General features: G+C 36.0%; 2 protein-coding genes across 2 annotated transcripts in view; one reads left to right on the plus strand and one right to left on the minus strand.

Moving 5' to 3' along the window:
- The window catches only part of LOC127617436 (uncharacterized), a 121,883-nt gene that overhangs the window by 35,873 nt on the left and 67,362 nt on the right, over positions 1 to 18,648 (plus strand). The gene's annotated exons all lie outside the window — the stretch shown is intronic.
- On the minus strand, positions 280 to 12,574 carry LOC127617527 (neuromedin-K receptor-like). Its single transcript, XM_052089487.1, has 5 exons — positions 12,180 to 12,574; positions 9,088 to 9,282; positions 8,731 to 8,881; positions 4,517 to 4,713; positions 280 to 457 (listed from the first exon to the last, which is right to left on the minus strand). The coding sequence occupies exons 1-5, from the start codon at positions 12,572 to 12,574 to the stop codon at positions 280 to 282; spliced, it is 1,116 nt and encodes a 371-aa protein (XP_051945447.1).

An 18,648-nucleotide genomic window follows, 5' to 3' on the forward strand; every position in this document is an offset into this window, starting at 1 on the left:
AACCAGTATTTACAGATAGAAAAATGAATTGTTATATGGTTTATGAAACAACAATACTGGGTACAGTATATTTTATATAAGCCAATGCGGAACACAAATATGCTAATACTCTAAGCAGCAACAAAGAAACAAATAAGGCTTGGTGCTCTTGCAATGGGAATATATTAATACACCACCTGTTAAAGCCCATCACAGAACACTATTAACAGAAATACAAATTCTGAACGTACTGTGAGGTATTGAATGCAAAGTGAGGTCAACAGGCGTGTCTCTCTCTCCCTATCTTTCCCTTCCCATCTCACCATCGATATGGTTATGGACCACCACGCTGGTGGTCTCGGTACGATAACTACGTCTCATATGGAAAGTTCTCATGTGTTGCAGCTCCATGTTGTCCTCCTCAGAAATCTTGATGAAGGGGCACCACTGGAATGCTTTGCAGAAACCTGAGCGGAATCTACAGAGACAGAAGGTCCTAGATGTAAACTTCCTATGCATTAAAAGAGCCATTGTAACCATATAACATGCACTGATAATTAGTAGTCGACTGATATGGGTTTAACTAGAGAGCAGGGTGGGAGATGGCAATTGAACATACAACAATTGAATAATGGTAAATAAGATGTATAAAAAAAATTCCTGAAGTAGAATGAACACTTGTCTTACACAATGTTTACCTAAAATTCATCAAAAATGTTGATTATCCAGTTGACTTTGTGTATAGATTTGGAACTGACACTATAGGCAGAAGGACCACTTCTAATAATTAGACAATTCTGGACAAATATCGTCCAATCCCGATAATTGAAACAGCCATTTAAAATGTTAATGTAAATTAAATAGTGCCCATTGTATTAGTCTATTACTTCTGATAGTATTTTAGTAGTAACACTTTACATATTGTTTGCTTTGTTAAAGGGATAGTTCACCCAAAAATTCAATTCAGTTTTTGTTTACTCAACTCTGTGTTGTCATAACCCCATATGAAGGGAGAAATTGTGAAAATATTTTGTGCTCAGTGATGTCATACAATAGCATTTTATGGTGACCATCTCTTCAAGCTTCAAAAGGACATACAATTATAATACAGAAGTCTAATAAATTAATTCATGAGACTCGTGATTGTTCTGAAAGCATGCACAAAGGTTTGGTGAGAAACAAACCAAAATATATTCTATTATTTAGTGGAACTCTTGACCGAGCGTTGCTGTCCTGTGCATGTTCATAAAGACTGCACGAGAGCAACAGTTATGCTGTACTTACTCATGAGATGGGGTGTTCAAGTGAAAACTCATTTTGTTTATTTAACAATAGGTTTGCCACAGCGATAGTGACAACAGAACACAACACAGCTGTACACAAACCATATAACAGAACTTACTAAACATGTCTGAAGAGTGGTAAAAGTGGTAAAATATTTGCATTTCTATGCCCAGCCTTATTAATTTGAAACAGAGTACTCTATCAAACAGCGAGATATAGGAGGGTGAAGGCAGCTACAAAGACAGAGTGAACTGAAAGAACCCGAGAGAAAGGTGGATGATGGTGCTGGTATGTGTCACCTCTTTTCCATGCTGAACCACTCAGACTGAAGAGAGCGAGACCTCAGCAAAACATTCTGTAAGTATAAAATGATCAGCCAAATTCGAATCATTTTTAAATGGCTCATGAGATGCCGGCATCAATATACTGTTATGAGAGATTTTGGACCGGATCACAATGGACAGGCTTACACGGCGCAACGGCACAAATACAAAACAAGCGATCTGCAGAATGTCTCGCCACTTGTCACGGCTGATTGGTACAAAATCTCTGATTAACTTGGAAAATATAACTTTTATCATGTGTCGTTTGGTCAGGTTAGGACACTGTGTGACTGTGGCTTCCTCAGCCTCATCAGTCCCTCTCAGTTTGATTTCTGAGTACTCAGTTTCAAACATAAAAGGCTGGCCATAGAAATGCATCTATACTTAGACTTTAAACTCTTCAGACATGTTTAGTTCTCTGGTTTGTGTGCAGGTAAGTTATGTTCTGTTGCCACTGTCGTTGTGACGGTAAGGTTTCTCACCAAACCTTATGATTTCAGAACAGTCATGAGTCACATGTAATAATTTATCAGACTTCTGAATTATACTTTTGCATCCTTTTATATCTCGAAGAGGTGTTCACAATAAAACTACCGTTGTATGACATCACTGAGTACAAAATATTTTCAAAATGTCAAAGTTTATTTAAGAAAAAGAAAGAAAGTCATATGGGGTTATAACATCACAGAGTCAGTAAACAATTACTGATTTATTTTTGGGTGAACTATCCCTTTAAGTAAAGGCCAGTTCACACTGCACCGACAGACACCAAAAGGTTTTGTCGGATCAGTATGTTAACCCTGTCGGCATCTGTCGGCGATTGTTGGCATCTGTTGTCGGGTCGTGGAATGTCTGAGCAGTGTGGTAGGATTTTCCAACAAACTCTGAAATAATTTGATATGGCCACGAACTGTTGCCATGACAATGAGGGAAACGTCCCCGAAAACACCATGGAAACGAAAGCGTGTGAGCTAGGTGCTAGCAGGAGGTGTGCTAAATCTCTGTTTAAAATATAAAAATGGCAGATTTCTGGATGTGAAATTACTTTGTTTTGTTCCCAACACATATAAACTGTAAAATTGTGTTAATAGCAAAAAGGAATGAAGCATTTGGTTACAGCATTTGGAAGTGTGGTGCCATTTCTCGCCAAGTGTTCAGCTGACATTTCTTTCTTATGAAGTCCTTATGACGACATCACGTGTAATCACATACCATGCATTCATATAGCATGCATCATTGATCTCTGTGCATAGAATAGCATTAGCACTATTATTAAATGACATAGTGCTGAAAGCTTTTACCTTGTTCAGCACCACTGGACCTGACAGCTCCGTAACGATGCGCATATTTAAAGCACAAGAGCGCACACCAACATATTATTTGAGAAACGGTAATTATGTATTGAAGTGTTATTTAAATAAATTTGTTTATTTTGGTACCTGGTAAAGATCATCTCTTGTGTTTTGGTATCAGTCGGGATCATCCACTTAACCGTATGCCATTTTTAGTATTCTGATGTATGAAGTAAGAAGCGACATCGCAAATGTTAAATGTTTATAACTTACAATGTATGATCTAACAATGATCGTATCTTATCACATAACCTACTGTAAAGGGATTAATGTAAAGGAGGAGGCGAGATCCGTTTTGACAATATAAATTATATTTTATTAAAAACTTTAACACAAACACACACATATGATGGACAGCTGCACGTAAACGCTCTCTCTCTCTCTGTTGCACCACTGTCCAGTCGGCTTTTATCCCTCTCGGAGGGTTGATTAGCCTGATAAGGGGCCAGGTGTGTAGAATCACGACCGGCCCCGCCCTCCGCCTGCCACACCTACCTTAAGAGGTCTTTCTTGGATAACATGGTAGATGGCTCTACATGTTTTGGGAATAAGTTCAGTTAAAGTTGATCATCCATTAGGAAACAATTAGAGCAGGTTACAAAAATTTTCCAATAGGTACAACATAGCTGTTTTTCCACTTAAATAGCTGTTTTTCACTTAAATAGCTTAATTGATCTTGATTAATTACTGTAATAAATACTGTTATTTGGTTAAATTAACATTTCAAGGGATAAAATATGAGATTATTACCTGTTGCCAGGAAACAAAGTGTAATCATTAGGAGTTCACAGAGTGAAATGGCATCTCTAAAATGTGTAGTTTGCCTCTGAATTATTGGTGTTACCATCTGAAGTAGTTCTTGAAACTGATTGGGGGCATACCGAGCAAAATTTTGAAAGATCTGGACATCATCTGCTTGCAGTTCTCTGCATAAATTTAAATAAGTGCACTGTCTCTCACATCACAACTACCAAGGCTTCACCCACAACCTCTTTCATTTCATTTGTTGTTTTTTCAGGTAAAGAACGACACAAAGACATAAGACATCCACTCTGACTCTCCGTAACGAAGTCTGTTGGTGCAGTGTGAACATAACCATTATGTTTCCAACATTCTAAATCCAATGGCCAACTTTAGAATGTTGGTAATTGTCGGCGTTGGTTGGTGTAGTGTGACTTGACCTTAAAGTAGACACTTTTAATGCATGTTGTTATAACCGCATGTCAATGATTTATAATACATTTTAAAATAAATTACGAACCCCTTCATAAACCCTTCACAAAGGGTAAATTAATGTAAAGTTTTACCACTTTAATGTATATTTAGATCACTTGTGACACCAAGCCTAGTTCGACATTAAAAAGTCTATTTAAATTTTTTATGTAAATCTATTTTAAAAGAGATGAATAAATGCTTTATCAACAGTGTACCTTCAATTCAAGACTAAGTTCTTGAAGTCCAACCTTATAAAAAGAGTTCTTAATGAATACATTAAGGCAAATGCTGCACTAAATATCCACTTGTTTATACGACCAACATCTGATTTCTCACAAAGGAGGTACTATAGTGTGTCATTACCTTTGGTTCAGACAGCAGTAGATGATGGGGTTATACATAGTGGAACTCATGGCCAGCCAGAAGATGGACAAATAGACCTGCTGGATATAGTGCTGCTTGTATATATCCCTGTTGAAGCTCCCCAGAATGAAGTAGATGTGGTACGGGAGCCAACATATTGCAAAGGTCGTCACCACCACTATCATCATCTTCACAACCTTTAACAAATTGCAAAAATTGCATGAGTCTTTCTTAGCCTTCTACACTAAGAACTATAATCCAATAAAAATGCAGTGGCAGGAGCCAATGATGAAAATGGCCAGTGGATGGGCTTATCATTACGGGCACAAAAGAAAGAAAGAAAATGTGAAAGATGAAAAAGCGAATTTCCTGGCCAGAAGCCATTTTAATGTTTTGTGTCCGTTTTGTGTCCGTTGTAATGTTCCGTCCGTTGCAGATGTGGTTATTTTAACACAGTAGCGCAGACACTGTGAACAGCAATCTAGATGGATACTAGCATATTTCTCCTAAATACACAGCAGAAAACAAGAATAAAGTAAAGTAAAACCATCTTCATCTGTCTGATTTATGACTCAGCTAAGGCAGGTTTGTGACATGACAAGTTAACTATAACCTATAAGGAATTTATCTTGGTGGCAGAAGCTTCCAGTGCATAAACAATACAACAACAAGACAGAGATAATGATAAATTATATCAGACTTTTTGCACCTTTAATGTAACAATTACAACCTATGCAATGCCACTGAAGCCAATGTGATACTTTTCAGAGAAAAAACAAATAAATAAAACTTAGAATAAGCTAACTGCATAAATGTGCACACCCTGAACTAATAATTAGTTGAAGCACACTTTGATTTTAATACAGCACTATTTGGATAAGAAAAAATCCAAATAACTTTACAGATCTTTATTGTAAAGTGTTTAAACAATGTTTTAATGCTTTTTCAATAAACCATAAAAAATTAATGCGACGGTAGGCAATTAAAGTCACAGTTATAAAAACTTAGGACACTATAGAGACCTTTCTACTGACTCTAAAAAACACCAAAAGTAAGATGACCAGGGTCCCTGCTCATCTGTGTGAATGTGCCTTAGGCATGCTGCATGGAAGCATAAGGACTGCAGATGTGGCCAGGGCAATAAATTGCGATGCCCATACTGTGAGACTCCACGACAGTGCTACAGGGAGACAGGAGGTACAGCTGATCATCCTCGCAGTGGCAGACAACGTGTAACAACACCTGCACAGGATCGCCTGAATATCACACTTGTGGGACAGGCACAGAATGGCAACAACAACTGCCCAAGTTACACCAGGAACACACATCGGACTGAGCTTGTTGTCATTGCAGGTAATCTCAATGCTGTACGTTACAGGGAATACATCCTCCTCCCTCATGTGGTAACCTTCCTACATGCTCATCCTAACATGACACTCCAGTACCACACATACTTAGTTCTGACAGGAATGTCAGTCTTCTGCCATGGGAAAGTGAGAGGGCGTTTCTTTTTTGCTGAGTGTATATATACATGTATATGGGAATATATATAAGTATGTGGGAATTATAAAAAAATACAAAATAAGTAAATACAGAAGTACTCTCATTGTGAAATAAAGCAGAGCTGGAGCTGCAGTTCCACTGAAGCAAAACTTGCGTGTTGAGCATCTTTAAAGGAAACACCTGCTGTTATACATTTAATGCATCCTTTATTATAGTTCAAATAATAAGGAAGCAGGTCATGTAAATTAGTGCAAACTCCAAAACTGTCATTTCTCTGTGCAGTCAGCGCCGCTTCTATGAGTTGCGTGAAGTGACCTGATCTAAGGGGGAGAGAAAACTGCATCCCAGCTGATGCACACTCTCTCACATGCTTGCTGCAACTAGATTATAACGTGATGGCTTGCAAAATATTGAATCATAATATATGCATCACTCTGTGTTTCTTATCTTAAAGAAAATTGGCTATATGCAGCTTTATTACAGTTTTTCTCAATCGCTTTGGCTCATTTTTTGAAACAGTCTTAACATTCTCTAAACTGTAAGTGCAATTGTCACAACTGTTTTATGGGGCATCACAACTCTATTGCATGTCTGCAAAATGTAGTAACTCACCAAAAACATTTAATTAATTCTTCAAAACCTAGTTATTGTTCAGCAAATTGGCCAATGCCAGTGAGCCGTACTGAGGAAAATGTTTAGTTGTTTTTTTACCATGGCAGTCAACCCTGGAAATGTTTGTTATATACAATTTCATTTTTTGTTCTACTTCTTTGTTGACACTGACTGATTAATGTACTTTACAAGAATGCCAGTATAATAGCGGAATGCTATTGTGTATCACACTGAGCTTTTTAGATACCGATTTCAACAGTAGATAAAAACTTACGTGGAAAAGTCAATACTGTACAATACTGTAGTACACCGAAAAATGATATGCACATTTGTATGTATACAGTAAATTTATTTTTGTAGCAATGTGTTACATGTAAACAGAAAATTCTAATTTGCATGTTAGAATATTGCCACAAAATGACATCCATGCAAAAAAAAAAATTTAATAACAAAGCAAACCCCCTGCAACAATGAAAAAACCTGCAGTAGTTCTGTCAAAAACAATAAACTGTACCTCCTCACAGTACATACACTACAAGTTCCCATCTTCTTGGTCGACATCCTGTCGCTCTTGTTGGTCTGGCCAGAGATTCAGCAGACATCACAAACTTTCCATGTCATAGATACAGTATTTATGGAATGTACATGCATAGCTGACAGATTTCGATAATTGAATGGATCATTTTGCATGTGATGGCTCACACGATGAAGAATTTTTAGAAGTTGTGAAGAGTATGAAAATTTCACTGAGAATCAACTCATGAGTTTTTGTCAGCAAGCCATGTGCATTTAGTCATTGTGCAAATTGTACTTACTCTTTTGCACACGTGCCAAAACATGTGCAATTTCTTTAATATAATAAGAAATTAAAATCTGTTGTGAACAAGAAACTAAATGTTCAGAGATTTGAACGTATTGTTTTGAAAAAAATTATTATCATTCGAAAATTGAGCCAGAGTGACTAAGTAAAAGATAGATTGAAGTGAACAAAAAGGTGAGAGGGTAGTCTTCACCCCATTATATACTGCAACAAAATACGTTTTTGATTTGTTTTGGCTTATTTTCCAATATAAATATCTTAAACTATTTTACTTTAGGAGCTATACTGCAGAAGAAAAATTGTTATCTGAGAATATTGAATGTAATATTACAATTTAAAATATTTAAAAAATATCTAAATCCTTAAAACAAGATACATTCACCTTAGAAGAAGCATATAAGATATTTGGACTAGCTTTCAGAGAATAGATCTTTAATGTAAGTATATTTTGTCTTTACAGCACTGGCAGAAGTATAACCAAGTGAAAAAAATACACATATACAAAATATACTTATATTCAAGATCAGTTCTCTTAAAGCAAGTCTAAATATCTTATATGTTGCTTCTACAGTAAATATAGCTTGTTTTAAGGATATTTTGACAATTTTAAACAGAAAACAAGACAAAAACACTTGATAAAAGGATTCATTGCAGTGAATTTGTCACTGAATTAAGCCTAATAAAAAGTATTTTCCTCCCTTTCATTCATTGAATGTCATTTAAAGGTATTTTTAAAAGAGGATTTTGTCCTCTTTATTGTAAGCACGTTTAATACAACCTTTTAACTTGGTGCACAAACTGCATAGTGGGATAAGAGCTAATGAATAACAGTTTAAATAATCACCCTAATAGTTGAATAATCATTGTTATAATCATTAGATTAGTCGATTATCAATGTCATTAGATAGATGCAGCCATAATGTGTTGTTGTGGAGGCAGTCAAATACAAATGTATACCACAGTGTGACATCACAATATGGAGGAAGTAGAGCACGAGTCGTTTTGGCAGCTTGGTTTCAACAAATGCTCTTTTTGCAATAAGGAGAAAGTTTTGAGTTCTGAAACTTAAATAACATAGAGTACTCTGACATCAAGTTATGTTTGTTAGGTGTATTAGTGACTTAGGTTAGTTAGGTGCTATTCAACAATTTAATAAAATTGAATATGCAAATATAATAAATAAGATTTAAAGTCATAAATAAATAATAAGCTAATTAAATAAAAATAAAACTTTTAAATGATTTACAAAGTTTCATGTGCAAATACAAGCATTGCTGACCTTGCGTTTAGCCTGGATCTGGTTCTGGTAGTGGTCTGATGCTTCTCCTGGGATCTTACTGCCCCACAGCTTCTGGCCCACCAGACTATAGGTCACCAACATCACCAGCAGAGGGAGCAAGTAGATCAGGATAATCACAGCAATCTGATACCTAATCAAATTAAGCACCACATCATCAGTCAAATCTTTGTTTGAAATATACCTCATTAGCACAAGAAAAAGGTCATTGTTATTAACAATGACATATGAATCAAGGGGAATGGAGCAGCCATAAAAAATAGAAATACACTTTAAATTGTTAGTGAAAATTTTGTGACGCAATTTAAATGAATAAATATTTTTGGTCAAATTACTTACGAGAGCTGATGTTTTCCTCCATAATCGTCAGGCCATTCTACCATACAGACAGTCCGGGGGAAAAAGAACTTGGTACTGGCGTAATAACATTGGGGGAAAGCCAGTGAAAATGCCACAGTCCAGATTATGCCGATCAGAACTCTAGTAGTGGTGGAGGAGAGCCTGGGCTTCATGGGGTGGATTATCGCCATATATCTGTGGATGTCAGCCAAACATCTTAATGGAAGTGAATGGTGCCCTTCAAAATGCTTCCAGTAAGTTATACAACAAAAAGTGACATAATTGTGAAGGCTGCCAATAAAACAACAAAATTCACCTTGCTTGCTAACATATTAACATTCAATGTATTACATGGCTGTTGAGTTTTTCTACTGCATGCTAAATGTTTTGCTGGAGCACAAACACAAAAGGAAAATTGATTGGTTGAGTTATTTGCTGTGCTTAAGGAGTGGTGGTGGCGTGTAGGAGTGGTGGTGGCGTAGTGGGCTAATGCACACAACTGTTAATCAGAAGCTCATTGGTTTGATCCCCACAGCCACCACCATTGTGTCTGAGCAAGGCACTTAACTCCAGGTTGCTCCAGGGGGATTGTCCCTGTAATAAGTGCACTGTAAGTCGCTTTGGATAAAAGCGTCTGCCAAATGCATAAATGTAAATGTAAATGTAATTATCATCTAGTAGTTGGTCTCACGCTCTAAAATCGGATTTGTCATCAATGTAAACAGATTTTGATGTCATTAGTACAGACAAACTAAAAAGTCAAAGCAAAACTGTTTTGCAAGTGTGCTGCAAAACCCTAATTGACCATTTGCAAATATAAATTATTGGATCTGCAGTCAGATCAACACCAGCTTGACTTACTACGTACAGAAGATGGTAATGACATGGCTTTAAATGCAGGCTTTCTCGCTTCCTCTGGACAAAGACTTAATTTGTACATTGTAGATTATCTATGATGGTGACACATTTACATTTACATTTATTCATTTGGCAGACGCTTTTATCCAAAGCGACTTACAAAAGAGGAAGAACATCAGCGAATCATCTTAGGGAGACAGTGGTACAAAAAGTGCCATATTACAAAGTTTTACTATCATCATAATAGTATACAAAACAGATTTAAGTGCAACAAGAAATGTAAATATATATATTTTTTTTTTTTTTTTTTTTTTTTTTTTTTTTTTTTTTTTTTTTTTTTTTATTATTATTGACCGGTTAAGTGCTTTTGGAAAAGATGTGTTTTTAGCCGTTACAACATGGCTATAACTGTTAGCAATACCTAGTATCAAATATGGGCTTAATATATATTGAAGGTGTTGACAAAAGTGTAAATTATTAAAATGATAACCTGCAATTGTTACCTCAATGTGCAATTTCTTCTCAATCTAACCATTAAAATTATTTTCTTGGTTTTTAAAAATATATATTTTTGACTTTAGATGTTACCACTTAAAGCCCATTTCTTAAAGCACATGTCAGTGTTTTTTTATGTATGGCATCTTGGACTTACACCGATACCTAGGGGTATGGATGCAACATAATTCAAATGCAATAGTTTTCCATTACAATGTAGAAATTCATTCACAGCCAGTCATGATTACTTTAAGTGTCCAATATCAGTAAAGTTACTGAGATTAATCAAGTAGTATTCGGCTGGTGTGATTCTAACATAGCATCCCCCATGAGGGGATCCTCACCATGTAGAATAAATGTAGAATCACCGCTTAGGTGCTTATAAGGTTGAGTTTTCATCTCAGAAGTAATGGTTTTATACATTTTTATCAAAATTGCTATTTATTTCATTAGGAGTAAAACTTTTTTAAATGGTAAAAAAAAGTGACTGAGCGCACCTTCAAGTTCACTTTTTTTTTCAGTGTAGTTGAAAATTAATAATTCAAATCACTCAAGAGACGGAGCACTAATGTACTGTAGAATCTGACCCCTTTTTGTGAATATGCAGATCAACGCAGACTCAAACATCTAAGCTCTAGACCTAGTTCAGCATTTTAAGTGTGCATCTCTCACTATCCTTTTATGTCTGCTTAGCTACATTTATGGTTCCACATATATTCTGCAATATTCAACATATAGGGGAGAGTTGTCATTTGGGGTAATGAAAAGACAAGTTATGGTACACAAAGGTGTTTTTTCTGTTTTTCTAGCAGTGGTTTATGTTGTTTTTAAACAACATAAACACACTTAAATTAGAATCATTTATGTGAAATCTATCATCCAAGCTAAAATTCCATCACCATATTTTTTCTATAGTTGTTGCGAATCAAGTGAACACACTAGCAGCATACACTCAGGTAAGGGTCATACTTAAAATGAACTGTTCTCAGGACAAGGGTATTTTCATAAATGTTGACAACATGTGATAACATAGTTGTCAACAGCCCACTATTGGGTTTAATGAGCTGCATATCTTTTCAGGACTTTACTGTGTCTATATACACATTTACTTTCAAACATGAGAATGAGAATATTCACTAGAGTAAAAAGTGTGACAACTAGCCCTGTTCTCCCCTATGTAATAGCTTATTAAATAAATACAGGCTGGAATGTTAATGTTGCAGGTTATATGTTTGGGGGATATGCTGTTTTATACGATATACATGCACACAGGTTTTCAGTCAACAAGTCAGACCCACTGACAGTTAAAACAATATGACAGTCCTTGTTCAAATCGAAACATCATTTTAGAATTTACATGAGCCTAACATTTTCATGTATTAACAATGACTAATCTATATAACTAAAGGCTATATGAAATACATATAAGATTTTATTCCTCATCAAAATATGATCCAAATGCCCACACCAGTGTCATTCCATACTAGTTTAGTATATGCTAAATTTAAGTGATGGAATTAAATAGGCTACATAATGATACAGTAGATGATTAAACTTACATGTCCTACTTCACCTGTATTCAAACAATATTACTCTATAAGCTATATGACATATAAGTTGTTTTATTTCTCATTAGCAGGGGCCAAAGTGATGATAATGTAAGATGATGATGATGGAAATATTAATTTAGATATTTAAAAGTAATAGCCTATGTATAAATGCTTTGTCGTCCTCCTTACCTGTCAACAGCAATAGCTGCCATTGAATAAATGCTTGAAAACATAGCTGTTATTGGAAAGAAGTTTTGAAATTTACAGTATCCTAAACCAAAATACCAGTCATTGTGCAAAGCATACACGAAATTGAAGACCGTGTTAAAAGTTGCCATTGACGCATCAGAAAAGGCGAGATTAACAATAAAGTAGTTGGTCACTGTCCTCATTCGTTTATGTACCACAATGATCCAAATAACAGTGACATTCCCAACGATGGACACGATTACGATTAAAGTATATGCAATCGCCCAGAGTGCCACTTGCCAGTCAGGTTGCTCGAAAAGATTGGTGGAAGTCTCGTTTCCATCCTCCTCGTCGTAAAGAAAAGATGTTGAAAGGGGATCCAAAGTAGTATCCATTGCACTTGTCCGCAGTCACAGGGCATAAATCAATTGCTTACAGTATTTTCCATTTTTTATATCTGCGGAAGTGCGTTAATAGTCTGCAGTGATCGCAACACTGAAACTGAAGGAATGTGTGTGTGTGTGTGTGTGTCTGTGTGTGTGTGCGCGCGCGCGCGTGTATGCGCGTGTGTGCGCGTGTGTGTGGAAGGGTTTACGAGGATATTTTTTTAGGTTACAAATTGGTAATTACAAGGGTATATGCTATGAATGTGGTTTATAAGGACATTTTAAGTGTCCCCATAATTTAAAATACAGAAAGATGTTTGTGAGGTTAGGTTTAGGGGTAGGGTTATGTCTATGATATAATTATATCTATGGAGTAGGCGACCACCGCTCCTTACAGGCATCATACGCAGACTGTAGGGCACCAACTCCCTTAGGGGGTACCATCTTAACCAAGGAGTGCAGAAAGTCCATCGGCTGCCCTTAATCGCAAATTATACGTTATTAATGGACCCGAAAGCAGTTGCGTGACACAAACGATCGCTTCACGCTCATATCACGCGAAGGCTTATTTTTGGGAGTTTTTATTTGAGAGTTTTTATATAAAATATTTAATCCATATAATGTAATTCTACTCCAAGACCATTTGACTTAAAGATGTCAAACCAACAGCAAATTACTCAGAATGTTATTCTTTATATAGCACAATGCTTATTTTGGGGAATATTAGGCCTATTTGGTATTTGTTAGGATAGAATATATTTATATTATAGAATATATTTAAATAAGTTCAAGATCTTTTTACAGATTTGCAGAAGGTATTTAGGTATTTTAATATTTAGTGTTCAAATCCATGTTTAATTAATTGGTCTAAGACGCGTGGATTGATGGTCTCAGATGTGGAGGCAACTGTGATTTGTCCTCCGCCACCCAGATTTAGGTGAGTCAATTTACCACCACGAGGACTTAGAGCACATTGGGAATTGGGCATTCCAAATTGGGGAGAAGAAAATACAATGTCCCACAAAATTGTATCACATTTATAATTTGCAAGATATGATATATGCTTTATGCACATATACGTGCTATAAAGATATAAATTCATAAATACATCATATTAACCTCAGCCGTCCTGCCATTTACACTGTTATCAGTGTATTAGTTCTGTGGAGGAGATGATGGGTTTTCGGTCACCCGTTAAAGTCATGCAACTTTTGCCCATGTGTAGTGTTTTCACAAGAAGGATCAAAGATTTAGTCACTGAGTTAAAGATTTGATTATTGGCTGAGAGAACAGACTTGACTAAATCGGCTGTGATGTGTAATATACAGTAGGTAGATATTAGGCCTAATCTGTGAATTAACAATGTGTATATAACATGAAATCAGACAACTCAAACAAGACCTACACTGACTTGAGACATGTATCAGGTGTTTTAAGAGGATGATATGAAGTAGACTGTTTCAAATATTCATCTTCACCCTGCAGCTGAACAGCTCTAATAATAATAGCCTAATAGCCATAGTGATCGTGCTTCTTTTCACATCAAATGACATTATAATGTCAAATTAATGTTTACGTTTTGAAACATTACCTAATTAAATGTATAGGCCTACTTACATTTTGGTTATTGAGCAGCTCGTGATTTCCAGACACGTGTATAACTGGGGTTTAAAAGTTTATTACATCTCATTCGGTGCTTTATCTCTAAGGGTGAATAAATGAGAAAATGTGCCTTTACGAGAGCACATGCATGTTAAACAGACTACGCTGCTTGGAGAGAGATGATGATGAGACATATGCAAGGAGAGACATGGATTTTTCTTCATATAGAAAGAAACTGTTGATTTCTTTTGTTCGTGTGAATTACACATTTTCACCAACATGTAAAAACAAAAAATGTGGGGATTTTGATCTCTGTGACCACGGAATGTGTGGATACTTAAAATGTTGCACAGTTAAATCCCACTCTGAAATTCATTAAGTGGGTTTTTTTCCTGCTATTTTCTACACATTGGTATAGCTGCTGCTAAGACACTTGTAAAAGAGCGAGGACAGTAGGAGAGTGCGCTCTGTGTCTGTGTGTGTGCACGCGACAGTGCCTTGATGCGTCCAGTAGCCTATATTATGCATTTGAGCATCTTTGCAATATAAATATACTCGCACTCACTCCTTGGTTAGAAGACTTTGTTTGCTAAATGTAATTTTTGTGCTCTCTTGCTTGTTGTTTGCTTGCACTAATGTTATGAATGCAGCACTGGACCGACCGGGCAAGTGACAGTTCTAGCAACTGGCCCGAATCTCTCTCACACTGGCCCCAGGCCATCGGGCAGTCCTTATTGTTGAGCCCTGTATGTGTATGTGTATGTGTGTATATATATATATATATATATATATATATATATATATATATATATATATATATATATATAATACAGGGCCTAATTTACTGTAGTCTCTGTTTTCAGCAAACTTGAAGAGAGAGAGATCACAAAATCAGAGATTTTAATGGAGCTTACTGAAGAGTCCATGGCAGATTTTTATGGGCGCTAAGATAAAAAAACAGGGAGGCAATGAAAAAAGGGTCTAGCTACGCCTATGAGCGCTATGATTATTGAACCTGTTATACCCTATTGAAATTAAATATACATGCCAATAGAGGGCGCCAAAATGCTCATTATTGTAATTTAACATTTTCACTGTATAGCATTTATTATCACAGATAGGCTACTTATTGTTTTCAAACTTTCATTTTTAATTCATATTACAACATGTATTGAATATACAAATTGGCGATAATTGTCAACCTTTTTTTTTTGTATTTAGACCAAAAGCATAATAGAGCATTTTTCTCAACTATCATAACAAACTTTTCTTAATTTAATTTGAGTAGGCCATAGGAGGAAATAGAAATATCAAAACATCATGTTTAGATTAGAAGTTAGAAAAAACAACTTCGACATTCTCATTTTATAAAAGTGCCTAAAACTTTTCACAGTACAGTAGATTTACAGGTAGATTCATCCAAGCATCTTGGAGATGTTGTCACAGTTCTTCTGGATGTAGTCTGTCTCACTTGTTTCTATCTCTTCTTATAAAAAACATTTGGGGTGAAGAATCTAACATGCTTAAGATTTCTGCACAGTACTGTACATCACCAGAGAAGAGATGTTGTTGAAAGGGGTTGGTGCACGTTACTGTAGATTAAAGGTTAAAAGAGCAAACAATTATACAAAAAAAACCTTCTATACATCTAATATGAAAAAAGGATTGTGAATTTTCATTTCACAGTGACTTAAATGTTACAGTTTTAAATGGCTTTAACTGACCATGTTTTCCTTCTAGGTTAGTGTATTATATAAAATTATAAATGCTCGCATTATTGTATTGCAGTAAAGTAATAAAGTGAAATAAAACACTGAAATAATATTTCCGGAAATTATCTGAATCTTTATACATTTTCATAATTATTTTAATGTTCTGGTAAACATTTTGGGGCAAGCTATAAATGCATTTGTTGGTCAAAGTAAATCAGAAAACACTTTTGGTGTGGGAATAGGAACTTTTTATTTTAACAGTGTTCCAGGTGTCCTTACTATTGACAGTAGGGCTGGGTATTGTTAAAAATGTTCAATAAGATAACTTGAACATAAACTAAAGTAAAAAACTCCCAGGAAAAAAGAAAGGTGGTCCTATGGGGTAATTTTCATTAAGCAGGGTTAGTGTTAAGCTTACACAATAAAGCAAGACAACTTGATTTCAAACTTTGAACTTTATTTTTTATTTATTTTAACTAAAATGAAACTGGAATGTGTTGTTCAACTTTTTGAAAGATGGCTCTTACTGGTTTTTCCGACACATTCAGAATCATTACCGCTTTTCCCGGTGTCGCTGTGGCTCACTTCATGCGTGTGCTTGTAAAAAGTATATTTTAAAGGCTCATTATTATGGTTTAGTATTTCTCTGTAATGTAGAACAGTGTTCGCAATGTTACTGATACTTTCTCAGCCCTGGAACTCAAACCATTTTCTGATACCAGCACTTTTATATTTGGGCACATCCAGCATGCTACATGCTTTTCACTGACGTTGACGAGATTAACCCCTTAGGAATCGAAATTTGGTACCAAACGACAAGACCTATTTCGATACTCGATTTTTTAGAGGCAATTCGGTCGGTGCCTAAAATGTATCGAACTCGATACCCAGCCCTAGTTGACAGTGATACTTATGACCTTAAATTAGTCAAATGTGGCAATCATTGCAATTATAAAGGTCCAACGAAATGTAAAAACATTGTGGATGGGTCATAAAATAAGACAAAAATATGAAGACAATAATGTATATTGAAGCTATTTACCTGTGGTTACTCTCATCAGACTTATATGTTTAGCTCACCCAAAAATAAAAATGTAGGTAATAATTTACTCATCTTCATATTGTTTCAAACAATGGGTGGGACAGAATGTAGTCAGAATGGCTTATGTAATATATAGCTCTATCTACTATCTTGATCTGTGATCTTAACTAAAAGTTAGTTATAATTAATAAAGGCTATTAAATACCCATAAAAAGCTAACTTGCTAGAAAAAAGATTAATACAATATCACTATTGTAGCATTCCTGGACAATGCTGATGCTTTTTGCAACAAGGGATGCTTATTAAATGATGTTGTCAGCCACACCATATGCCAGTTTATTCTCAGACAACCACTCTTGAACCAGCGGGGAACTCCTCTGCACGGCTCCTGTTTTTGATGTCTTCATTTAATGTATATTTGAAGAGATTGTCTAATTCTGTAAAATAATGTCTACAAGTCATGCATACTGGTAAAGAAAAATCTGTTGTGTTCTTGCCTTATTCTGTTTTGTAAATCAATGGGCCATCAAGTCTTATGTTACAAAATGCAAATCTTTTAATGTGCCACTTACCTTGTTGTCCATGCTGCCTGTACGTGTTAACTTCTGCTATATATTCTGTTATGTCATGGAGTAACCGATCTGATTGCAATGCAAAATGAAGTTTCTTCTGGCCATCTGGATGTGTTTGTTTGGATTAAATTACCAAAATGATCAGTGATGAACTTGTCTGGTCTGACTCAGTTCATTGTTGATTGGGTGAGAACAGTTCAAACTTACTGGTTGTGGAAATCAACGGGCGGGACTCATTATACTATAAGGAAAATGCCGCAAATAATGCGCGTATTTGGAAGTACAGCTCGCTGCATCCTACGGTGGATATCCAACCCGGCCACATCCAAGTGTGACGTCAGAAGTCAAGTGATCAGCCGCACCGCACTGACCTCATTACAAATTATTATTAAAGTGATAAGAGCTGCTTTCAACAGGTAACATCTCATTCTCATACAACTAATTCGTATTATGTTGAACAGTGTTTATACTAAAACTGCAAGTGTGTTTTCTTCTAGTCTTCTCTTCTCGATGCTTCTTCCTGTTTTTAAATGTTAACGTTAATGAGAATGTGTCCAATTTGGGCACGGGCGTGGTGGCTTCTGACGTCACACTTGGATGTGGCCGGGTTGGATGTCCACCGCAGGATGCAGCGAGAGGCTACTCCGTATTTGTGCAACCAAAACGGCGTTTTAAACTGCGTGGTGTGGCAATCCAAACGGAGTTTAAAGAGGCGCTTTTCATACACAGGAAAACGGCGTGAAATACGGCGTTTTTAACATTTTTCGTTAAATCACTAATTTGTTTGTCACTAACGTAATCCATTTGCAATCACTACAGCGTATTTTACGGTGCCAAAGTCCCTTAAAACGCTGTTGAACGTGGGTGAAAAAGCAATTAGTTTATTGCGTATTGTGAGCATTTTGGCTTGCCATACCATACAAACAAACCAGAAAGTGTTTATGAGAACATGTTGAGCGACAGTTATGATTTGCGAAAGGCGCTCGTACCTCTTTCTCAAGTTCTTGCTAAACGTTTATGCAACACTCTTCTGGGTGAGTTTGAGTACTTGTTTTTTTTCTTCTCATTCTCGCCTGTGTGCTAAATCACTGAGGTATGGCCATGATGCTACGTCAGCAAATGTGTGCAATTTGTGTTTATAGTCTAGGAAAGGAA

The sequence above is a fragment of the Xyrauchen texanus genome, chromosome 24, assembly GCF_025860055.1.
Source record: "Xyrauchen texanus isolate HMW12.3.18 chromosome 24, RBS_HiC_50CHRs, whole genome shotgun sequence".
NCBI classification, from domain to species: Eukaryota; Metazoa; Chordata; class Actinopteri; order Cypriniformes; family Catostomidae; genus Xyrauchen; species Xyrauchen texanus.